This window comes from Alosa sapidissima, chromosome 9, assembly GCF_018492685.1.
Source record: "Alosa sapidissima isolate fAloSap1 chromosome 9, fAloSap1.pri, whole genome shotgun sequence".
Lineage (NCBI taxonomy): Eukaryota > Metazoa > Chordata > Actinopteri > Clupeiformes > Clupeidae > Alosa > Alosa sapidissima.
In genome coordinates, this window is record NC_055965.1 from 33,140,793 (window position 1) to 33,167,316 (window position 26,524).

At 42.2% G+C, this 26,524-nt stretch overlaps 3 protein-coding genes across 2 annotated transcripts in view; all 3 read left to right on the forward strand.

Moving 5' to 3' along the window:
- LOC121718854 (zinc finger protein 665-like) overlaps nucleotides 1-26,524 on the forward strand; it is a 1,212,449-nt gene that overhangs the window by 428,319 nt on the left and 757,606 nt on the right.
- The window catches only part of LOC121718796 (NACHT, LRR and PYD domains-containing protein 3-like), an 800,724-nt gene that overhangs the window by 375,898 nt on the left and 398,302 nt on the right, over nucleotides 1-26,524 (forward strand). The window lies entirely within an intron of this gene.
- Nucleotides 1-26,524, forward strand: part of LOC121718792 (protein NLRC5-like) — a 787,595-nt gene that overhangs the window by 277,301 nt on the left and 483,770 nt on the right. The window contains exons 5-12 of the mRNA XM_042103972.1: nucleotides 6,066-6,179; nucleotides 6,946-7,059; nucleotides 7,232-7,345; nucleotides 7,559-7,672; nucleotides 7,956-8,069; nucleotides 8,277-8,390; nucleotides 8,604-8,717; nucleotides 9,043-9,156. Coding sequence (XP_041959906.1) covers nucleotides 6,066-6,179; nucleotides 6,946-7,059; nucleotides 7,232-7,345; nucleotides 7,559-7,672; nucleotides 7,956-8,069; nucleotides 8,277-8,390; nucleotides 8,604-8,717; nucleotides 9,043-9,156 — 912 coding nt within the window. The remainder of the gene's footprint in view (nucleotides 1-6,065; nucleotides 6,180-6,945; nucleotides 7,060-7,231; nucleotides 7,346-7,558; nucleotides 7,673-7,955; nucleotides 8,070-8,276; nucleotides 8,391-8,603; nucleotides 8,718-9,042; nucleotides 9,157-26,524) is intronic.

The window sequence follows — 26,524 nt, forward strand, 5'->3', positions numbered from 1 at the left end:
ACACATACACACACTCACATGTTCAGATGCGCACACACACACACACACACACTCACATGTTCAGATGCACACACACAGTGGGGTCCACAGTGTGTGTGTGTAAATTATAATGTATGTACTATAATGTACTATTTGTCAGTACATACATTTCTGTAAATTGCTCAGCCATAGATTATCCCACTTCTTATATTGCCAGGTACCAGCCAATCCCACTTGCAGAGATAAATGAATATATTTCTATCGGCATGCTTCCTACTGACATTAATGCAAGAATATGACGAAAATCAAATAATGAGACATTTCTTTTTCTTGATATAAAGCCTGACATAAGCCATATGCAAACATTCACATCATACATTCCCTGATATAGGTACGTCCTGAAAAAGGAAGAGCATGTAGACTATAGGCTAAATGGCCATTACAATGACCAATATATTATCTTAAATGAACTAGCTGAATTAACACAGGTGATCACTTCTGCATAATCTCATGGTGTGCTGAAATGTACACACATTTTTGACCATTTCTGAACTGTGAAATGCAGTATATTTGTTTTGTGATTGTGAACGTATTGCAACATCACCATAACTATTCCACCTGTTTGTGTAAGTTTATAATTCTGAAGTGCAAAATAGTTCAGGCTACAGCACAAATATTTCCATACAAATAAGCAAGTCTGACCTCTGAATTTTGAAAGTACACCCGATTGATGCATTTATAAGTTAAAATATATATACAAACATTTCTTAAATTCTTAAAAAACACCCCTAGGACGACACAGCATCAGATGAACGCAGGTCCTAGTAGTAGATCCCTTTGATACCAATTTTAATTTAACTCTGGGACTCTGGTCCCTACACCTGAGAACCACTGATGTACGTTGTTTGTTTTTTTTTTTTTTTTTGCTGAACGGTAATAATGCTGAATGAGCCAAACAAATATTTCCTATGCAGCAAAATTTTGGTTGGACCCACCAAAATCTCACTCCAAGGTTTTTGGATTTTATGTGTATAGAGAGCTTGAAACATGAATTATTTTTCAGTTGTGTTATTAATTCAGTAATAGACTTACTACCAAATCTCACGCATTGACCGTCCATGTGTGCGCACCTTTTGCTACATAGTGCGCAAGTTTTACTAAATCATACACTCATCTGAGTAAATAGTGCACTTACTTTATTCAATTCTACACTCACTGTACAACAATTAAAATGAGCACATGATTGAGCACACAAGCCAAACATTTTAGTGAGTGCCCCCTCCCCCACCCCCCCAATCTCACTCCAAGCTGAGCTCAAAACTTGAGAACCCTGCCATCTCATGCTGCAAAGAATACCTCTGGGTCATTGGCTGCTATGGGCATAAAAGGAGAGAAACTCATGGTGTGGCCCCCATCTTCCCCTGACCTCAACCCTATTGAGAGCCTTTGGAGCATCATCAAGCAAAAGATCTATGAGGGTGGGAGGCAGTTCACATCCACGCAGCAGCTCTGGGAGGCTATTCTGACATCCTGCAAAGACAATAAAGCAGAAACTATCCAAGAACTCACAAGTTCAATGGATGCAAGAATTGTGAAGGTGATATCAATAAAAGGGTCCTATGTTAACATGTAACTTGGCCTGTTAAAATGCTTTTGATTGAAATCACTTTTGATTTAATTTATATCACCTCCTAATGCTGCAAATGACCATTTTACTTCTTTACAACCTATAAAATGTCTTGAAACTCTGTTGTGCATAATAATTTGGAACAGTGCATGGCCACCATCACCAGTATTGCCAGGCAATACTAGTTTTCATACATGAGGTTACACTATTAAACGTCACAAACTGCTACTGCGCTGCACTTATCATCGAAGTGTTTTTTTCCCGATGCAGTATTCTACTGTCAGTGACTGACGCGAGAGAAGCGGGTTCTGTGCTGCTTTCATTTCAGTGAATGACGCGAGAGAAGCAGGGTCTGTGTTGTGTTGCGTTGCGTTAATTTATTTTCATTGGACGTGCCCTGCCCTGCCATGCCATGCCATCCACATCTCTTCAGCACAGCAGCAGCAATGGCAACTCATCTTTGTTGTTTGAAATGGTGTTCAATGGTGTTGAAGTTAGGCTGAGTAATAGGCTAAATCAACATTGAATTAGTTATTGGATGATAAGGGTTAGAAACAGAATTATTTGTGGTTCACCTGAAAATTTCCACTTGGTGATCAAAAAGTTATGGATTCCATGTTGGCTGTGAATTCAGAGCATTAAGTTACGTTGTGTCAGTGTAATGTTAGCTAGCCTAGTCTAACCAAATATTTGTCTCCTACAAATCTAAACCACAAGGCTCATGTTAATCTAATGGGCTTTGAGAAACTAAGATGTTACATTTGCAGTAGCCTAACTACACTAATAACGTTACCAAGGCATTGCGTTGATGTTTCTCCATTTCTTGTTCTCTTCACCTATCAGGGAAGCCTGGAAGGGGGGTGTGGTGGGTGCGGCCGCACCCCCACCCCCAAAGCGAACTAAGACACTTGTCATTTTCATTGTAGACAGACCCATGGCTACCCATGGCTACCCTAGACATTGTAGACAGACCCATGGCTACCCATGGCTACCCTAGACAGGCAACTGTGTTCTTTTTCCCACACCATGCTTTCTCTGTCTATGATCTGCAGGCTTAGGGCCTCCTCGACGAGGAGATTGCTAGTCCATAAGCATGCTAGGCATAATTTGCGGCAATTTAATGGTAGCCTATAATGGAACCCGGAGTGAAAGAAAAATAAACTAAACATTTTTCTTATTAGAAAATATTTCTTAATTTACTGTTATCAAATAAGGACATACAATTAGGGGGTAGAGGTGTCAGCACTCATTTAATTTATGTGCGCGTCTGCGCAAGTAAAACTGAACCACTGGAGATGACGTGTGTAGAAGCAACAAACAACGTTATTTAAAACAACAAACAAAGCGGACCCTTGCTGTCCATGAAAACAGCATAGAGACTGGCTAGTCTAAACCAAAAATGGAAATAACAGGTATTTGAATTGACACGCAAAATTAGACTGTTGTAGGCTATAGCCCAAGTCAAAAATTGAATGGGCATAAGTCACGAATTGTTGTAACAGAGGTAAATATCGTAGCAAATAGCCTATGGTAATGACATAGCTTTTAAAATATTTATTTCACTCTTGCTGGAGTGAACGCAGAACGGGCTGTTGCGCAAACAAATGAATTAGGGTGATGATCTGCATCTCCGTTCACCAAAAGCTATGGTCTTGCTAACCCATTTGCACAATAAATAATTTCTGAAAGGTTCTATCCATTGTTAACACGCGACATTTCTCCATGTGGAGTAGTGTCAAGCAGTGAAGTGATAGCCTATTGCTTTCTCTGTTGGTATTTCTGTCCCTCCGAAAACTTCGTTAAAATGGTGTTTTTAGCCGTCAAAATGAAAAACAATTCTGGGGGAGAAACCCCTGGACCCCTGCTCACATCATCCGCACCGCCTCTTAGAAAATACTTCCAACGTCCATGAACCCGGCCATAATTTGAGGATTTACGGTACCTACTGTAGGCTATTCATTCTCTATTGATGTTCATGTAAACCTGCACAGTCGAAAGGTAGCGATGCGGTCGCTACAGCGGGAGGGAGAGGAGGTTGCGCGGCCCCCTGGGTCGGCAAAGAGAAAAGAGGGGAGGGTTGATAGCTGGAATAGAGAAAGAGACCGCAGTAGCAGAAGGCAAGGTAGAGGCCTGCACGTGGGCACCCATAACTTGCTGGGTTGACAAAGCATGTTGCATGGACAGAGGGAGAGACGCTGGAGGAGTGGAGCTCCGCGCTGCAGCGCTGCTGCTCAGTTGATCGGCTATATGTCTATGTCAATTTTATTTATATAGCGCATTTACAGACGGCTTAGCCGCACCAAAGTGCTTCACAATAAAGTGCAATAAATAAATACAGGAAGGCACGAAAACAAAAAAGGGCTACAGTTAAAATAAATTAAGACATGCAGAAAAAAGAACATTTAAAACTAAACACTGGGGCATAAAGGGAGACACTAGCCAAAGGCAAGTGAAAAGAGGTGGGTCTTTAAAAGGGACTTAAAAACATTTAGAGACTTAGCTGAACGGATGTGGAGGGGCAGGGGGGCAGTTCCAGAGTCTAGGGGCTGCCACTGAAAAGGCTCTGTCCCCCTTAGTTTTCAGCCTGGTCCTGGGTTCTTCCAGCCGCAGTTGGTCTGCTGACCGTAGTGCTCTGGAAGGGGAATGGTGGTGTAGAAGATCAGACAGGTAGGTGGGGGCCAGACCATGGAGAGATTTGTACACAGACAAGAGGAGTTTGAAATTGATGCGGTAGCGGATGGGGAGCCAGTGGAGTGAAGCCAGAACTGGGGGGATACTGTATGTTCGCGTTTTTTAGTGCAGGTGAGGAGTCGGGCGGCTGAGTTCTGAACCAACTGCAGGCGGTGGAGCTGGGATTGATCGATGCCAGTATAGAGAACATTACAGTAGTCCAGTTGTGATGTGATGAAGGCATGGATGACTCCCTCAAGATCGCTCTGGGGCAGGTAGGCTTTGGTCTTAGGGTTCTGAGATGGAAAAAGCTCTTCCTACCTACTGCACTGACCACTGATATAGTAGGAGGGGGAAGACACTGCTCAACACCCTGACTAGGGAGAAGTTCAACCAAAGCGCGTCTTTGCGAGCGGAGTAACGCTGATGCTGCGACTTCGGCAAGTAGACTGCGAATAAGTAACCTGACTGATTGAAGAAGGAGTGGCAAATTCCATCACACTCCTCTCGAACTTCCGTTTGTAAACGCCATTTGTTGGCGAGCACTCTATGTTTAGACAAATTAAGCTTAAACAAGTATTACCCCAAATGACCACAGCCCTACCTTTTCGGTGTTTGGAAAAAGGAGTCTACATCACTTGACACTTTTCTAGTGAACGCTATCAAGATTGCATTACTGTTAACTGGGCAAAATGTGGATTTGGTTCTGAATTTCTTTACAGACGCATCAGATCTCCGATTTTTGTGACGTTCCCAGTGATGTAGTTTGAGGGTTTAAGTGACGCCACGTCTTCAAGTGTTGGCTCCTTTAAGAATCTGAAGAAGTCTGAATAGTCTGGAGAGAATTTACATGGTTCATTGGCACAAAACCTAAGCCTCTAGACAGCAGGGAAATTTGTTCTTGTGGTGGAGGAGTGCCTGATGCCTGTTAATCACGAGTCCGGTCCTGTCTGGGGGTCCGTTTGGCCACTGGTGTGGCTGGGGGCCCGGTCCTGTCTGGGGGTCCGTTTGGCCACTCATGGCCACTGGTGTGGCTGGGGGCCCGGTCCTGTCTGGGGGTCCGTTTGGCCACTGGTGTGGCTGGGGGCCCGGTCCTGTCTGGGGGTCCGTTTGGCCACTGGTGTGGCTGGGGGCCCGGTCCTGTCTGGGGGTCCGTTTGGCCACTGGTGTGGCTGGGGGCCCGGTCCTGGTCCTGTCTGGGGGTCCGTTTGGCCACTGGTGTGGCTGGGGGCCCGGTCCTGGTCCTGTCTGGGGGTCCGTTTGGCCACTGGTGTGGCTGGGGGTATTTTCCTCTGCTTCCTTCACCTCATTTTCCGCCTGGGTTGGGCCCTAGATCCCTGTGTGGAGGGGAGTCTGGTCTCGTTTAGCCATCGCTGGCATATTCGTCTTATTCATGTGAATTCATATTTGTGTTCTGACTGTTTCCACCTAGTGAGACACACACTCTGAGATGAGTGAAGAGGCCGAGGGGGCTGCAGGTCACAGGAGACTGACCACAGGAGTCGGCACTACACAGCTGTGTAACCATGGAGACTGACCAGGATACTGTTAGCATGAACAAAGCATCAACACGGACCAGTGCAGGGTGGGTACAGCATACACTCAGCATACACACAGAACACATGTACACCTGTATCTGTTACAATGTAACAATGGCTGTGTGTGTGTGTGTGTGTGTGTGTGTGTGTGTGTGTGTGTGTGAGAGTGTGTATCCAAGAGGGGGAGTTAGCTGTGAACAAATTCAATCATTAATGTTAATTTGATGTGTTGTGTGTCTTTGTGTTTTCAGACCACAGAAACACAGACCTCCATCTCCAGTGCCCAGTGGTGTGTCCATGAAAAGTAATGAGTCCATGTCTATTCCTCCTCAATTCAGCTGTGGACTGGTCCCATCAGGACTAAAGTAAGTTTAGACATAATGTGGTTCACACACACACACACACACACACACACACAAATACACACACACACTCTGTATCTGTTATATAATGGTTTTGTGTGTGTGTGTGTAGGGGGTTGGTGTTTAACATTAACATTGAATCTGTTGTTTATCTGCCGGTAAATCTGTGTTTAAGTCAATAAAACACTGCTAACACTAGTGAGTGCTTTGTTAATATTTGGGAAGCTGCGAGTAAGGGGCTGTGGCTGCACTACCTAGGCTGCTGAAGTACAACGAGGGCGCAGCAACTTCAGAAACAATATATCTTTAAGCTCACAATATTCAGACTGTCCCAAAATGTTAACGGCCCGGGCCTGCATTCAAAATATTAAAGAAATTAATTTAACAGATACTGCAACTGCATGCAAGGTTATATCATGAGGTTATTAAAGCTGGTTCCGAATTAGTCATTGAATCAATAGTTTTACTTTGTTAGATAGAAGTAGCCTAGCCTATCTAACAACCTGTTAAAATGTACCAGAATTCAGGAAATTGCTTCTAGTTAATTTTTTTTCGGGGGGAGGACTCTCAGACTCCTCCATCAAATGTTTCAAAAAGCCTCTGACGCCCATGGGTTCACACACACACACCACATGTAGATCTGTATCTGTTGTATAATGGTTGTGTGTGTGTGTGTGTGTGTGTAGGAGGGGGTGTTTGTAACATTAACATTGAACATATTTAGTCGTTAATGTTCATTTTGATGTGTTGTGTGTCTTTGTGTTTGCAGACCACAGACACACAGACCTCCATCTCCAGCACCCAGTGGTGTGTCCTTGAAAAGTAATGTGTCCATGCCTAACCCTCCTCACTTCAGCAGTGGACCGGTCCCATCAGGACTAAAGTGAGTTTAGACATAATGTGGTTCACATACACACACACACACACACCACATGTAGATCTGTATCTGTTGTATAATGGTTGTGTGTGTGTGTGTATAGGAGGGGGTGTTTAACATTAACATTGAACATATTCAGTCGTTCATTTTGATGTGTTGTGTATCTTTGTGTTTGCAGACCACAGAAACACAGACCTCCATCTAGAGTGCCCAGTGGTGTGTCCTTGAAAAGTAATGTGTCCTTGCCTATTCCTCCTCAATTCAGCAGTGGACCGGTCCCATCAGGACTAAAGTGAGTTGAGACATAATGTGGTTCACACACACACACACACAAACAAACACACACACACACACACACACACACACCACATGTAGATCTGTATCTGTTGTATAATGGTTGTGTGTGTGTGTGTGTGTGTATAAGAGGGGGTGTTTGTAACATTAACAGTGAACATATTCAGTTGTTAATGTTAATTTGATGTGTTGTGTGTCTTTGTGTTTGCAGCCCACAGAAACACAGACCTCCATCTCCAGCACCCAGTTGTGTGTCCTTGAAAAGTAATGTGTCCTTGCCTACTCCTCCTCAATTCAGCAGTGGACCAGTCCCATCAGGACTAAAGTGAGTTTAGACATACACTATGTGTGGTTCACACACACACACACACACACACACACACACACACACACACACACATAGGGAGTTCAGCCATATCTGTGGTGATATGGAGTTTTATTGATGTGAGTAGTTCTTATCATGAACAAACTGTCAAAAATAAGCCCCGCCCCCTGAAACGTCATAAATCATGTCGTAACCACGCCTCCTTTTTATGCAAATTAGCCATGTGGTTGTCACCACGTGTTGTTCGTTCATTTTGATGTGTTGTGTATCTTTGTGTTTGCAGACCACAGAAACACAGACCTCCATCTAGAGTGCCCAGTGGTGTGTCCTTGAAAAGTAATGTGTCCTTGCCTATTCCTCCTCAATTCAGCAGTGGACCGGTCCCATCAGGACTAAAGTGAGTTGAGACATAATGTGGTTCACACACACACACACAAACAAACACACACACACACACCCACCACATGTAGATCTGTATCTGTTGTATAATGGTTGTGTGTGTGTGTGTGTGTGTGTGTATAAGAGGGGGTGTTTGTAACATTAACAGTGAACATATTCAGTTGTTAATGTTAATTTGATGTGTTGTGTGTCTTTGTGTTTGCAGCCCACAGAAACACAGACCTCCATCTCCAGCACCCAGTTGTGTGTCCTTGAAAAGTAATGTGTCCTTGCCTACTCCTCCTCAATTCAGCAGTGGACCGGTCCCATCAGGACTAAAGTGAGTTGAGACATAATGTGGTTCACACACACACACACACAAACAAACACACACACACACACACACACACACACCACATGTAGATCTGTATCTGTTGTATAATGGTTGTGTGTGTGTGTGTGTGTGTATAAGAGGGGGTGTTTGTAACATTAACAGTGAACATATTCAGTTGTTAATGTTAATTTGATGTGTTGTGTGTCTTTGTGTTTGCAGCCCACAGAAACACAGACCTCCATCTCCAGCACCCAGTTGTGTGTCCTTGAAAAGTAATGTGTCCTTGCCTACTCCTCCTCAATTCAGCAGTGGACCAGTCCCATCAGGACTAAAGTGAGTTTAGACATACACTATGTGTGGTTCACACACACACACACACACACACACACACACACACAGACACACACACACACACACACACACACACACACACACACACACACACACACATAGGGAGTTCAGCCATATCTGTGGTGATATGGAGTTTTATTGATGTGAGTAGTTCTTATCATGAACAAACTGTCAAAAATAAGCCCCGCCCCCTGAAACGTCATAAATCATGTCGTAACCACGCCTCCTTTTTATGCAAATTAGCCATGTGGTTGTCACCACGTGTTGTTCGTTCATTTTGATGTGTTGTGTATCTTTGTGTTTGCAGACCACAGAAACACAGACCTCCATCTAGAGTGCCCAGTGGTGTGTCCTTGAAAAGTAATGTGTCCTTGCCTATTCCTCCTCAATTCAGCAGTGGACCGGTCCCATCAGGACTAAAGTGAGTTGAGACATACACTATGTGTGGTTCACACACACACACACACACACACACACACACACACACACACACACACACACACACACACATAGGGAGTTCAGCCATATCTGTGGTGATATGGAGTTTTATTGATGTGAGTAGTTCTTATCATGAACAAACTGTCAAAAATAAGCCCCGCCCCCTGAAACGTCATAAATCATGTCGTAACCACGCCTCTTTTTATGCAAATTAGCCATGTGGTTGTCATCACGTGTTGTTTGTTATTGTTATTGTTTTGTGAGTCATGTGATAGTCATGTGACTGGTGTCAACCCCCTGGGCAGCCATATTGGATGTAAAGTCATGTGACAGTCATGTGTCTGTTGTCAAACAATGCCACGCCCCCCTTGGCATCCATATTGGATGTAGAGTCATGTGACAGACATGTGACTGATGTCATACCCCTGGGCAGCCATATTGGCCCCCAAACCCTCATGTGTGTTTTGTGGATATTGGGGGGTCAGATAAACTTTGTAAGAGTTGTATATGTTTAGTGGTAAATGGGGGTAGATATAAAGTGTGCTGCTAGCATAGCCGTTAACCTGTTTAGCATGTTGTTAGAGGTTCTGGATGAAAAAATGTGTTAGCTATAAGTTACAAGTGATAACCAGTAGGCCACGGCTTTGTCCGGGCATGTCTCGGAGTGTGTTGTTTGAGACCCCTTTCATGTGGGGGGTCTGCCTACTACCTACGTACACTAGTGCTGATAACATTGTAAAAGACCTGTTTATGAGTAGTGACGTCTGTATGCAGACACCTGGTCATCTATAAACCCTTTTGTAGTGGGTGTGTTTTGCCCCGGCATGTCTCTAGGATTGAGATTATAAAAGCTGTGGGTGATGTATAGCTATCATTGTTAGCAGTGATTTTGAACAGAATTTACCATGACTGACATGATTGAATTGGCAAAATCAAAGAGACGGATTACACTCACGCCTGTTAGCGCTAAGCTATCGAATCCTGAAATGACTTATGCACCGCAAAGGAGGAGACCTGAAACTTTTGTTAATTTCCTGAGTAAACCTAATGATGGCGTGGAATACCAATGGTTGTTGAACGATGGGCGCATAGGAGGCTATGTTTTTGACAAGGAAGATCGCAGTGTGAAGCTATACGCTTTGACATCTCCGGATTTGGCGTTTTCAGACGACATGGCGCACATTTCATTTTGTGATGCAGATTGGGTGATGTTTAGGGACTCTTGGAAGGATATTGTACAGCCTGCTATGGACAGTCGCTACACAGCATCATGGAATAGTCCAGCCTATGTCAAGTCTTACCATATGTATGCTAACTGTCCACAGGATTTCATTCGCCTGTCTAGCAGTGCATACAGAAGACCTACATATTATAATGAAGAAGATTTGAATGAATTCGCATATACACCTAAAGTGGAGTATCTTTGGAAAGACCGGCATGTTCTAAGTGATGTTTTCAAAAAGGTTGATAGATTGTTCAAATGGAGTGCTGGTTTGGAAAGATACCAGGGCGTCAAGGCGTGTCTCTTCCAGACGTGCCAAGATGATCTGGAACTGGCCAACCATTGTGAAGAAGCCGCTCCGGAATCAGCGCCCCCTCGTTCATGAAGCTTAAAAAGAGGTTTTCATACGAAGGGTTCCTTCACGAACAGCTCTCAGAGCTGTTGTGAACATCATACAATGTCTCTACAGTGGGCATCGCTTTCAAATGACCACTTCATTCGCGCATTACGCGGCGTGAAGCTGCGTGAAGCTTTAGTACCACTTTCAGCCACTCTACCACTGTACATCGCTCTGCCTGCGGTCCCTTCTGAAAAAGCAGGATCTACCATTAAACATAATTGTTGCCGAGAGTAATCCCAGCCTACGAATTCAATAACAAAATAAATCATGCATAATTAACCCTCTAGGCGCCACAGGCGACAAGATGCGGCACTGAGTAAAACAGCCGATTTAGTCAAATAGGGTGTCATATTTCGTTCGACTTCCACTCCACTAGATGGCAGACATGTCATACGTCATCCCCGAGTCGAAAAAAGGACACGCTTTAAACAAAACTTTCTAGCTACAGCTCATTGAATCAGTACATGAAATACCGGAGCTAGTGTGCGTGTGAGCCACTTTGTCAGAGCGATATTGTCAACGTCAGCGAGTATTTGCATTAGATTATCGTCTAATGGCATCAAAAAAGTTTACCTGAAATGAAGTGTTGGGTCTTCTATTCGCGGACCCTGATTCTGAAGGGGAATATCTGCCTTCAGAAAATGACGGTGATTTGTTTAGTGAGGCTTCAGATGCGTCCCTGCCTTGCAATGATGCAGCTGGACAAAGTGAGAGTTTACTCCATAGTTTAGGTTACACCAAGCACAAACGTTGAATCGTTTGCCCAATGTCACTGGTGGGAATAATGTTTCACGGGTTCGGAGTGTTCATCGGGAAGTTAGCAGGGTGTTAGTGGTGTGGCGAACGAGGCTGGAGGTAGCCTAATATCCATAGCGCTAGCTTCTGTCTTCTGAACGTGTGCCTCTCCACAATCGCGGCGATAGTAACGTGGTGGAGCCTTTGTCTAATGCCACTGGGTATGTTAGACGAGGTCGAAGTGCTCATAGGACAGTTAGGGGGGAACGTAGTGGCAGTGTGGGGAGTCGCAATGAGAATGACAGTAGGCCTAGTCCGAGCTGCGCAAATTCTCTCCACTCGGCGCGCGCGAGGCAGATCTGGCCATGCTGCTCGCATGGTGGAGGTGGTGACACGCTCTCTCCCTCTCCCACACACACACACACACATTAGGTCATGCATAGTCTATCACAAGATGATGGGAATGCCGGCCCTGTATGGATAGGGATAGGGAGTCATTATCTCTACAGCAAAAGGCCTGCTACATAAAAAAAAAAAAGTCAGCCATTTAGTAATGATTTACACTGTTGATTTGCTATCTACTTCCCTGATCATTTCGGACATACAGTACACTATGTGTTCCTTTTTGTGTGTTCATGTCCTTGTGATGTGTGTGTCTTTGTCAGCTAAGAAAAAAAAAAAAAAAAAACATCAACAAAAAGAAAAAAAATACTAACATTGTCTCTTGTCTTGTCTCGTCATCTCACTCCTGATCTGTGCCTTGCCGTGGCAAATGAGCTTTTGAACTAAACAGGTCTTGTCTACTTGTGTTTGTGTGTCATCTGAATAATATATATGTGGCCCATACATGGAATCAGAGTGCCTACTGTATGTAGTAAATGGAAAATCTCTACAGCAAAAGGCCAGTCTACCGCTACATGCATTTGGTTTGTTTCTGCCATTTATTAGTAATGATTTACACAGTTTGTTCACTACTTACTATTTACCTGAGCATTCAGTATTGTGCAATATAGCATACAGAAGGTGAGGGACATTTTGGGGGGAAAGAAGTGGTGCATTTTATCATTCAAACATGCGACTTTTCATGAAAATTCTATAATCCAAGATGGCCGCCACCATATGACGTCATAATATGCAAATTAGATATAAACATTTAATCTCTACATAAACTTTGGGTCATCCTTAATATTTCTCTAATTTACAGAAAGTCTCTATCTCTTATCACTTTTAAGATATAGCCTTTTGAAATGAAGATGTCAAAATTGATCGTTTCGGAAAAAAACCTCTGGCGCCTAAAGGGTTAAACATTACCTCGATTTAGGCTACTTGGGTATGGCTTAAGGCTTGACTACACGGTGGTAACGAAAATCGAAATCGAAATTTGCTGTCTACATTATTGTCAGTGTTGGGGTTAACGCAACTACGCAAATCAAAACAGTGGTGTGATAATTGAGCCAGTAGAGAAATAACTGTTCAGAATTAATCTGTAGCCTTGGGTAGGCTTCTGCAGAAAACAATGTTGTTGCCGATTTAATACTATCTGGCGACGTTTTTAATAGGCTACGCAATAGAGGCTTAGACAACTATGAACCACGTTTTGGTTTCGTAAATGAATTTGCCCTACTTCTTGACTGCAATGTAGTCAATTGACTGCTTGACATGTCATTTTTATTTTTCTATACAATAAACAAATACATCTGCTTTATGCCGCAGAATTACATTCATATTTGGAACTTACATAGTCCAATGCATCATTCCACTACGTTAGTGTTTCCCAAAACCATAGTAGCAACGAACGTTCGCAACCACTATCGTAAAGTTGTGTAGTTACAACTACACCTCTCGACCTGTGGTAGAATGCTAGAAGCATAGTTCCAGGGATCTTCATGTCAAAGACGTCACTGATGCCAGTTATTTGTTTGCAAATTAATAGCCTAATTATAAATATATTTAGGTTTCTAATTGATATTTACACTTCTAACCACCATACATCCATATTTTAAAATGCCCAAGGCAGAAAATACATATTAAAAGTCAATTTGCAGCCATGTGCACGTAAGTAAAAGTCACACACTTGCAGATAATAATAAGGTGGTGCGCACTTTTTGACGAGTCAGCTGAGAATATGTAGCCTTTGATTTTCATGGAGGGGGGGGTCCTTGTTAGTTTACGCAAACCAAGCCAAGAAGGCTGATTCTGATTTTGATAATATGATCTGCACAAAAGATAAACTTAGGTAAACAACGATGTCAATATTGTTGTCAACGTCTTAATCCAGATTCGAACTCTTGGACAGGGGACTGGTAACTGCTGTGCAACGGCGGCTGTCATCTGCCGGCCTTAACGCAATGCGCCACAGAAGTATGTGCAGGTGCCCGTTCACGTGCTACTAAACGTCATTAACCACCTTAGTCCAGACTACTGAAGTTTGGAAACTATCATGGTCCAAACTTACAGTACTATGTAAGTACGACAGTTTTGGGAAACAGTCGTAACTTACATGTTGGTTAGTTGAACGATGCATCCTGTTAGTAAAAAGCTAACCTCCGTAGTTGTACGGGAAACGCCCCCCAGATCAGCTTGTAGGCCATTAGCAATCTGTTTATTTTATTTTATGAAGCCTACACAGTATATCACATGCCACATTCTCACTTTCAATAGACAGATGCAATAGCCATTGGTCAAGTATTGAGTATAAAGCAATTAAGATAGTACCCTATACAAAAAGTATTTCATACTATCATAAAAATTCGTTCAAACGAATAGCATTTTGCAACTTGACAAAACACTGGATTAAATATCGTAGGCACAGGAGAAAACTTGTACATCCATTGGCCCGTGGGGAGATCACATGCCAGTTGCCTCTCCCTTCAGTATGACTTGTTCGGCTGTGAGCTTGTTTCGCCAAAAAAAAAAAACTATTGCAGATATCAATGCGTCTTTGTTCATGGGTTTGGCCTCACAGCAGAGGCTTAGACAACTATGACCCACGTTTTGGTTTCATAATTTGCACTACTTATTGACTGCAATGTAGTCAATTGACTGCTTGACAGGTTATTTTTATTTTTCTGTACAATACACAAATACATCTGCTTTATGCCGCAGAATTATGCACTTGGATAGCCTATAGAATCGGCACATTTTGGAGAGAACGCACGCAAGAATCTGTAGGCTATTTGTGGCTGGTTACCAGCAAACAATGTTCAGTGGTGGAGGAAGTACTGAAACTCAGTACTTAAGTAAAAGTACAAATACATAGAGAAATATTTACTTTAGTAAAAGTAAAAGTACCACAATGACAACCCTACTTAAGTAAAAGTAAAAAGTACCTGCTTTTAAATGTACTTTAAGTATTAAAAGTAAAAGTATTTGCATAATGATTTATTCTCTTAATATATATATTCTAAAAGGAAAAATCAGTATGGGCTGTGGCATTTTAATTAAGCTAGTTTTAGGTTATACTCGACTAGATAGTTTTAAGTTAATGCAATTGTGCTTACCATCTGTGGCCCAGTTTACATTCTGACCTACAATTCTAGAGACTGTAATTCTGGTTATCTACTAGTGTGATCTGCTGAGTAATATCATTCAGCAAAACACGAGAGCCTGAAGTTTAACGGGGTAGACAAGGGAAACGTCGGGTGGATCGTAATGCCAATTATACTGATTGAACAGAAAAGTTGCTGAGAAAGGTGTCTTTATGATTAAGTTCAGTTTCACTTGCGCAGACGCATAGACATTGAATGAGCGCTCACGTTACTACCCCCCAATTGTAGGCTATGCATCTTTATTTAATCACACACAATTAAGGAATATTTCCTAATCTGGAAAATGTTACGTTTTTTCCGGCCACCGGTTCATTCAATAGTCTACCATTCATTTGTGCCGCAAATGATCAGACGTGTGACAGAAGCATGGGCATAGCCTGTAACTTCGCTGATCCGCGGATAGCAATCTCATCGGAGAGGAGGCCCTAACGCTGCAGATAACAGACAGAGAAAGGCACAGAACACAGTTGCATGTACAGTGTAGCCATGGGTCTGGTGAATATAGCCTACCGAATGCAGATGGCTACAAGCTCACGCTTTACCTGGTCTAGACTAGAAGCTTATGTTTCTAAGAATGCACGTAGCGCTCCAGAATCTTTGGTAGCAACCCCCCGGTAAAACAAACGTGTTTGTCAGAGAGAAAAAAAAAAACTGATCATGAAATGTATCGTAAAAAGGAATGATGGTGTTGTAGAAATGTAGCGGAGTAAAAGTACAGATAATTGCTGTAAAATGTAACGAAGTAAAAGTCAAAAGTATGCACTATAAATTTTACTTAAGTAAAGTACAAATACGTGGAAAATTTACTTAAGTACAGTAACGAAGTATTTGTACTTCGTTACATTCCACCACTGACAATGTTTAATGCATTAACTCAAGACGTCAAACATTTTCTAAACAATACAAACAGAAAGGATGCAGCAGGCAGCAAATGTAGAAGAGTCATTTCCAGTGGAAGAACAAAATGCTGAATGAAGCCCAAATTTATGAAGGCATATCTGGCAAGTTGTTATTTTTTGAAGACGTAAATGGTTGGGCTATAGGCCTAGTTTGCAAGAAGGAGACATAAAGCGTGAGCATGCCACACTATCCACAGCTGTGGTAGCGGCGGTAGGAGGATTACTGTTAGCGCAGGATTTATATAAAATTCTTCAACAGAAGGCCTGCCTCGAATGCAGGCTTGTGGTTTGCGCAGCCTACAGTAAGTAGGTCTAGTGAGTTAGGAGTCCTCTAGACTTCTTTTCAGCTATCTCAGAGGTGGAAAGTTGCGTTTGTTGGGGGCAGGGCTGGGTTAACAATTCATAGACCCTTGGGAACAAATGTCTGATGGCCCCCCCTGCCCCCCAGCCAACGTGAATCGGGCGGTCAGTTAATAGGCCTATCGTGAAGATTTGTATTGCCATTTAAGGCACGAGCGCATCTGTGAGGCCAAGCCTCACCAAGTAGCCCATTTGTTTACAACTAACATTACATTTAATTAAACTGCTTATAGGCTATGCCGAAATAGTTTCAACATTTTGAATATCAGTGTCAGGTGAATTAGAAAATGCCTTATGGCTGAAAGCTGCTTGGGATCCCCCCTGTCAAGCAATAACCAGACAAAAAGTTAAAAACAGATGACATGATGCGCATCACTGACATAATGCGCAAATAATATAGCCTAGATATTCCAATATATTCGAATACATGTGTTTATTTTAGAGGGGATATTCGAACGTCATTTTTGAGCAATTTTGACAGCCCTAGTCCACTGTAGGGTACGCCGATCGTCTATTAACACCTTCCACTAACCCCGGTGAGTGGGGGTCGCTATAATGCGTGTGAAATAGCACCATTGAGTAGCCTATGCGAAATAGCCTTAAAATCGTTCCGGTGTTGTGTGCCTTCTGGTTTCTCCACCTACTGGTTTCCTTGCGCGTGCATGCGCTGCAGCAGTTGTCAGACATTCACAAACAAGTTGTTTTAGGCGGTTTGAAGTCGCTTTTCATACGCCATGAGCGCTCGGCTACATTACAGCCGGACAAAAGACATGTAAAAAATATATGTTTTGAAAACTAGCATTAAACTGGATTCGATCCCGCAAAAGCAACACACGCGTGACTCTCTCCATCCTGATTCCCTACTCTTTGAGCCAACTAATATGTTACGCGAATCAATTAACTATTGTAGGCTACCATTAATTAATAATGTAGGCAACACCCAGGTAACATGTTGTCCAGGCTATCTGAAACAAGGGGTTGCCTCTCATCTACAACAACTGGTTACGTTGGGCTGCTACAGTCGTCAGTGCACTGTGCACAGTAGGCCTATGTTACTCTTTGTGGTTGATCAACTAAAAATAAAAGATGTATTTGGTGATGACGTTATTGTAGGCCTAGTAGACCTAAATTCTGAGAAATTAAATGGTACAAGAAACGATCTACATAGTGCACCAGACCGCAATGTCTTCAAGGGTTGAATGAAGGGAGTTTGCAAAAATTAGTGTATTTTTCAAGTCAATAAACATTCTTAATTTTCGAATGTCTTTGTCAGGGAACATCTGACTTTTAAAAACCATAGGCCTGGTAGTCGCTCAGACAAGGAGTTATAAGATAAAGGCAATACCATTTGTGTCACCTAATGCAGTTCAGTGAATTAGCAAGATACCATCAGAAGCCAACAATCATAAAGCACAGTGCGCGCGCGCTCTCACCCCTGCGCATAAAGCTGTCTGCGTGTTGTAGGCTAGATTTGCGTGAGTTCTTTCTATCTGCTTTACTTTTGTGAGTTGCGACCACCTAGGCTATATTATAGACGTTCTATGAGGTACCAGTGTTTAGCTGTGTCACAAAACAATAAGCTTTGTCAGACTACTTTTAAAATGATATTCAGGGCTATATACATTTTAAACATTCGGGGCTGAAGACCCGACAAAGCCTTGCGTTAATTGTTCAGGTGGGAAGTGTCAGGAATTTTCATACGAGAGACGCTCTCATTGGTGGTTAGTATGAAGTAGGGAATTGACAGCAACATATCCAATCACATTATGAGAGATGCTGAATTTAACATAAACTGCGATGTTTGATTTTAAATTAATGTAAATTTTGCTGGGACTGTAAGCTGTCACACGTGGGTGCTCGATGTTTTCAGTGGGTGCCCGAGAGAGGGAGCATCCACGGTATCGGCGCCTATGACAAGCGTATCTCGCGGTTGCATCCATTACAAACAAACATGCAATGTGAACGTCTGGGATTGGGGAGAGCACTAAATGCTCTACTGAATAAGCACGAAGTCAAACCTTTAAATGAAAAACACTCTTTAATAATCAAAAAAATAAACCGCTAATGAAGTAAACTTGTGACCATCAAAAATCGTTTATCGCCTGTAAATCCGTGATAACAGGACGTAACAGGAAGGCATTTGGCTGAGCAACGGAGGTTAATATGCTCTATATTTTGTCCAAATGATGTCTGTCTATCATTGTTGCACTCGGAGAAAACCAGAATGTTTAATTTGTCCTGCGTTTCTTCTACGGCTGCAAACGGGATTCACTCGCAGTTAACCAAATATTTCTTTATTAGGGCAGGGCAGGCATATTTCTGGCTATTAAATTATTTCTAAACCAGTCTGCTAAAGTTTGTAGTGAAGTCTGTGTAGGGTTTTCCAGGCTCCATTTCTTTTTACGAGACACCCTGCTCACTTGAGCCATCTACCGGTTGTTTGGGTTGTTGCAGCGTCTCACTGGGAAAATACAAATTAAAGTCGCGTGATACCGCGTGATCCCACGCGCGGACCGCGAGTGAAGCTGGCCAAGTCGAAGCACTGCCCACTGTATATGTGGATGAAGTTGAAATGACTGAAGCGTATGTTTGGCCTGATGGTGTGGATCAAAGTTCAAGAAGTATGTTTTTTCAAGAGGAATCAATAATTGAACAAGAAATGATACATTATGACATGGATTACTTGTGCGAGAGATTTGCGATGCTAACTTTGTCGGATGATAAAGAGGATGTTAGAGAATGCCATCTTGTGGCTGATGACGCCCCTGTGGGTGTACCACCAACAGAGTCTGTGACGACAGAAGAGGATTATACTATTGCATTACCCGGGGGTGAAATATTGGCTACGGTCCCTACCGGTAACAAAAACGTCTCTGGAGATAAAGGAGAGGTCACCCTTGATTGGGTAGTGGAGAAGTCTCGCCCCTCCAGACTACATCCATTGAATGGTTAGTGGCTGTATACGATCACACCAGCCGGATCATTTAGATGTTCAGAACCGTCATTAAACCCTGTATCATCAGCAGATGGAACCGGGACTTCTAAAGCTACTGGTGAAGACCTTGTTGGTTGTTTGGCAGAGCTACCTCTTGGACTTATCAAGGCCTGTGTGTGTATTACACTACAACACATCATCACCCAGAAGTTACAGGAGGACTGTTTTGGATGTCAAGTAAACCACCCCAGCCAGATTCAACATTCTTGCCTCTTTGAACCAGATGCGTACTACTTCCAAACAAATGTTGAGGATATAAAACATCGGCTATACAAACACCACTACTGCAAAGCGTGAATCATCTATTGGGACATTACGGCTATCAGACCCATCCTCAAAAAATGTGGGGGTCTGTAGAAGCTATTGTCTACGAATTAACAGGCGAGCCATACATCTGTGGGTATTTACACACTTTAAAGGAAAATCACATACAGGATTGTGATACAAACATTATTCTTGAAACTCTGACATATTGGGACATTTAGCGGTAATGGGGAATTGGTGCTGTGGTTCAGGCCCACCAAAAGAGCGTGTGAAATATGAGCTAACAGCCTTACTGTGTAATGTCATAGCAGACGAATCTACATGTTATGCAACTGATATTGCTGTACCTTACCATCATTTTAAGGCCTTAAAAAATCAAATGATGCTTGCTAGATCATTGTCTGAAGAATGGTCCGATCTACTGAATATGGGGTCCTCCATTAACAAGGCATATCATGTAACAGTGCATGAAATTTTAGAGAACATGTGTATGATTCAGCAAGGGTTTTTCAAGATAGGGCATATCGTAGCTCTTTGTAGATATGTAACTGATGTATGTGTCATCAAACAAAGTAAGAATGAGTCTGTGGATGTCTATGCGGTTGTGAATAGCCTAGTGGAATTTCTGGTTGCTAAGGACTTTGATGTGTGTGTTAATTTTTTAAACTACCTTGATTCTCTAACCATGATGGATATGTAAGTCTACTTGTCAAATAAAAGATTGTGAACGCACATCATGGTCTGTCATTAGTTGTATGGAAGGAGTCATGGAGGAGGTTCTAAATACAATCTACTACACACCTTCAAGTGAGGGTTCATATGGGGGTATAACTAGATTAAAAGAAGCTGGGGTACATCTGTCCGATAAGGATGTTGCTGAATGGTTATCAGGGGAGGATGCCTACACGCTTCATAAACCTGTGCGTGTCAACTACAAAAGGAATAGGGTGATTGTGTATGGTATCAACAGACAATTTCAAGCGGATCTGGTTGACATGTCCATATACTCCAGGGAGAATGACCATGCTAAATATATGCTGACGTGTATAGATGTCTTTAGCAAATACGCATGAGTGCGTATTTTAAAAAACAAAACAGGGATGACGGTTGCCGCTGCTTTTGAATCAATCATAGAAGAGGGTCGTATACCCCAGAAGTTGCAAACTGACCGTGCGAAATAATTTTTTAATCAGCATTTCCAGAGGATCGTGAATAAAAACAACATTCATCATTTCGCCACTGGGAGTGAATTAAAAGCTAGTGTCGTGGAGCGATTCAACAGAACTATTAAATCAAGAATGTGGCGTTATCTAACAGCCGCCAACTCTAAACGCTACTGTGACATCTTACCTGATATGGTATCATCTTATAATAACAGCTATCATCGTAGTATCAAAATGAGACCTGTGGATGTGACAAAAGAAAATGAAATAAAAACCTGTATGGTGTAAAGACGGGAGCACCCAAAAAATCTGTGTTCAAACACAAAATAGGAGATCTTGTTAGAGTATCTAAGGCAGAGGTGCATTCACAAAGGGGTATGAGGAAAACTACACACGGGAGTTTTTCACCATAGCGGAGTGTGTACATCGAAACCCTCCTGTTTACAGGTTGAAAGACTATGATGGAGACATGTTAGAAGGGAGCTTTTATGAAGAGGAGTTGCAAAAAATCCTCATAAACAGGGATAAGGCGTTCAAAGTGGAAAAGATTTTGGAAAGCAAAAGAGTGGGTAGGACGCGTATGGTATTGGTAAAATGGTTAGGTTGGCCATCAAAATTTAACTCATGGGTCCCCGCAAAAGATGTGATTGATGCTTAAAAAATGTCTTATACAATATACGTATCCTTATTCACACCAGCGACATCATGGAGGACGAAGGGTTTTATGTGACTTTACCAAGCAATGCGTGCCGCAATATTTATCCCGACAATAGAATATCCAGCTACAGAACTATACTGGCAAAAACACTAACACTAAGGGGGGTTTGGGAGGTCGCTTTAATTGAGTTCATGTACCCCAAAACATGGGTTCCATTTCACAAAAAACATTCAAAATTCACAATTACCGATACAACTACTAACATCCTTATTGTTGGTGAACTTCATGAAGCTTTTTACAATAGCATTGCTGATATCATAGCAGAAATCAATAGTGTCGGGTCTCATATACAGTTTACCTATGACGAACTACTTCACAAAGTCCGTGTGACATCATCCGAAAGTAATGTTTCGCTAACATTCCGAGGGAAGCTAGCCAGGATTCTAGGTTTTGAAGATATGATTCCATTCGCGGTACGCGGAGGATTCGGCTTGGGATCGCTCCTAAAAGGTCTGTACAGAATGGCTATGCCTCTATTGCGTAGAGGTATTGGAATCGCTAAACCGCATTTAAAAGCGGCAGCTAAAAATATCGTCAGTGATGTGGTGAGCAACGTCATGCAAGCCCACAACAGTCAAGAGGGGTCGGGGGTGTTAGTAATGCAGCGTAGACATATGAAACGACCGCCAGGTGTGAGAAGAGGAAGATACACAAAGAAAAACAATGTAAAGGCTAAGAAAAGATCAGTGTCGAAAAGGAAGGCCCCCTGGAGTTTTTCGTCACAGGCAATGGTCAAGACTATATTGATTTGAATAATTCGCTACTGTATACAAGGTTAAAAATCACCCTACCCAACGGAGCGGACCTACCAGCGGGGGCCCCTGTGGGTTTGATAAACTACCCTGGTGGCTCAATCTTCTCTCAGGTCGACATAACACTGGGGGATCGGCTCATATCACAGAGCTCAAACACCTATCCATACAGCTGTATTATAGATTGTCTATTGAATTATGACCGCGAGGCCCTGGAGACCATTTTCTCAGCGGGACTGTTTTACAAAGATACAGCAGGCCATATGGATGTCGGGGATCCTGGAGGGGCCAACGAAGGTCTCACAAAGAGAGCTGCATTTTCTGAAGCGAGTAATGTTGTAGAATTGTTAGCTCCAATCCACAGTGACATATTTTTTCAAGAAAAATTGATGTTAAACGGAATTGATATCAAAATAAGACTAACTAGAGCGAAGGATGAATTCTGTTTAATGCGCAGCGATGCTGTAGCATACAAAATCAACATTCTTTCAGCAAGTCTTTTTGTGAAGAAAGTTTCTGTATCTCCGGCTGACTGGGACATGCGCAAGCATTGCAGTCCACCACTGCTAAATACCCTATTGATAGAGTATGTCTAAAAATGTCTCAATACCTGCTGGTACGCGGGTGGCTAATCAGGAAAACCTATTTCTGGGGGCATTACCAAAATCCATCATATTAGCCATGGCGATAATGATGCCCATACTGGATCATTCACTAAAAATCCTTATGCGTTTAAACATTATGATCTGGAATTCCTAGCCGTTTATGTAGATGGACAACAATACCCGTCTAAGCCGCTACAGCCGAAATTTAATGAAGCGTCTGCCGTACGTGAGTTTTACCAATTGGTGTTATCCACAGGAAGACATCTGAAAAACAAAGCACTGGTCATAAATCGTTAGGATTACTTGGCCGGTTACAGTATTTTTGCTTTTAATTTAACGCCTGACGAGGAGTGTGGCCAGCATCTGTCATTAATAAAGTCAGGCAATATCCGTTTGGAAGTTCGGTTCAGACAACCGCTGCCGAATACAATAAATTTGATTTTGTATGCCGTATTTGACAGTATAATCGAGGTGTCTAATCGAAGACAGATTTTGATGGACTACTACTGAAAGATCATGAATACTGTTGAATTATCGACTATCATGGATAATATATCCAAAAATGCACATTTTCTAGGGGTATTGGCTTGTGATCAACTACCTAAAACACCCGTGTATCATTTACCAGCCTCTGTGATAATTAATACACATAATTCAGACCAACCTGGTGAACACTGGCTAGCTACGTACATAACTGAAGAAGGTGATGTGTGTTTCTTCGACAGCTTCGGGAACAGTCCAGACAGTGATATATTTCCTCCAAGCATATACACATTTCTGAAAAACATGGGTAAACGTCTGCTATATTCAAACCAGCAGGTGCAAGACTTTACGTCTATCACATGCGGTCAACATTGTGTTTCCTTTCTGTATCATATGTTGAGAGGGTTATGCTATGAAGATGTGATACTTAAATATTCTGAAAATTTAAATAGAAATGATAATATGGTTTCATTAATTGTGAAAAAATTACAAGGTTGTAAATGTATGTGTAATATATTCACATGCGTGCAGCATGCACAGATCAATGATAAGTATCTAAAAAAGTGTTGAAATGGCTTCATATTAAATAAACATGTCAAATGACATTTCAGAGTTGGATGTTTTTATTGAAAAACAAAAGGATAGAAATACACACATTATAAAAGTCATACATGTATCAAAAGTCATACAACATTATAAAACATTATAAACATAAGAAAAACAAAGCAGAAAAATGACAATTTACAAAATATTACAACATCTGTGAACATTAGACATAAGCAATGCATAGTAATCATTACAAGATTTTCTAAAATTTAAGCCATGCTGATGCATCTAATTGAGGTGTTGAAAAACCAGGGGATTCCGATACCGCATTTACTGGTTCTAAAGCTCTGACTGGTGTATGAGTAGGTGTACTATTTATTTTCAGTGCTGTGATTGAATTTTTAACTAGTCTATTTGGTATTGTAGAAAGAGGGATGTTTAGCATAGCAATAGCCCTCAGAAATTCATGCCATCCTTGAGGTCGCCTGCGATGGCTCACAGCCTGGGGCCCGGTGATACTTTTTACCAGATCAAACACATGTGTACCTGGAATGGTTGAGCCATTAACCCTCTAGGCGCCACAGTCGACTATAGTCGACAAGATGCGGTACTGAATAAAACGGCCGATTTAGTCAAATAGGGTGTCATATTTCGTTCGACTTCCACTCCACTAGATGGCAGACATGTCATACGTCATCCCGAGTCGAAAAAAGGACACGCTTTAAACAAAACTTTCTAGCTACAGCGTATTGAATCAGTGCATGAAATACCGGAGCTAGTGTGCGTGTGAGCTACTTTGTCAGAGTGATATTGTCAACGTCAGCGAGTATTTGCATTAGATTATCGTCTAATGGCATCAAAAAAGTTTACCTGAAATGAAGTGTTGGGTCTTCTATTCGCGGACCCTGATTCTGAAGGGGAATATCTGCCTTCAGAAAATGACGGTGATTCGTTTAGTGAGGCTTCAGATGCGTCCCTGCCTTGCAATGATGCAGCTGGACAAAGTGAGAGTTTACTCCATAGTTTAGCTTACACCAAGCACAAACGTTGAATCGTTTGCCCAATGTCACTGGTGGGAATAATGTTTCACGGGTTCGGAGTGTTCATCGGGAAGTTAGCAGGGTGTTAGTGGTGTGGCGAACGAGGCTGGAGGTAGCCTAATATCCATAGCGCTAGCTTCTGTCTTCTGAACGTGTGCCTCTCCACAATCGCCGCGACAGTAACGTGGTGGAGCCTTTGTCTAATGCCACTGGGTATGTTAGACGAGGTCGAAGTGCTCATAGGACAGTTAGGGGGGAACGTAGTGGCAGTGTGGGGAGTCGCAATGAGAATGACAGTAGGCCTAGTCCGAGCTGCGCAAATTCTCTCCACTCGACGCGCGCGAGGCAGATCTGGCCATGCTGCTCGCATGGTGGAGGTGGTGACACGCTTTCTCCCTCTCCCACACACACACATTAGGTCATGCATAGTCTACCACAAGATGATGGGAATGCCGGCCCTGTATGGATAGGGATAGGGAGTCATTATCTCTACAGCAAAAGGCCTGCGACATAAAAAAAAAAGTCAGCCATTTAGTAATGATTTACACTGTTGATTTGCTATCTACTTCCCTGATCATTTAGGACATACAGTACACTATGTGTTCCTTTTTGTGTGTTCATGTCCTTGTGATGTGTGTGTCTTTGTCAGCTAAGAAAAAAAAAACAAAAAAACATCAACAAAAACAACAAAAAGAAAAGAAATACTAACATTGTCTCTTGTCTTGTCTCGTCATCTCACTCCTGATCTGTGCCGTGCCGTGGCAAATGAGCTTTTGAACTAAACAGGTCTTGTCTACTTGTGTTTGTGTGTCATCTGAATAATATATATGTGCCCCATACATGGAATCAGAGTGCCTACTGTATGTAGTAAATGGAAAATCTCTACAGCAAAAGGCCAGTCTACTGATACATGCATTTGGTTTGTTTCTGCCATTTATTAGTAATGATTTACACAGTTTGTTCACTACTTACTATTTACCTGAGCATTCAGTATTGTGCAATATAGCATACAGAAGGTGAGGGACATTTTGGGGGGAAAGAAGTGGTGCATTTTATCATTCAAACATGCAACTTTTCATGAAAATTCTATAATCCAAGATGGCCGCCACCATATGACGTCATAATATGCAAATTAGATATAAACATTTAATCTCTACATAAACTTTGGGTCATCCTTAATATTTCTCTAATTTACAGAAAGTCTCTATCTCTTATCACTTTTAAGATATAGCCTTTTGAAATGAAGATGTCAAAATTTATCGTTTCGGAAAAAAACCTCTGGCGCCTAAAGGGTTAAAAACAAAAGACCCAGAATCGTCCCACGATGCTATGCCTTGAGAGTTGTACATTTTTGCTAATGTATACTCTGCATTCCTTTTGCTTCTCGGGGGTACATTTTTTAAAACCTCAGAGACTACTTGATTGTTCTCAAAAGTGTGGGGTGTAGTCTGTACTGCTAAACTCTGTGACACATCATTGGATGACGACTGCTGTGGTAAACTCAGTGTCTCAAGGTCCCCCTGTTTAACCAGGGCCAAATATCTCTGTAATAATGACGTATAATGTTGGGCCTTCTCATGAGGGGTCAGATATGTTTTACTCAAAACATTTTTCATAGCTA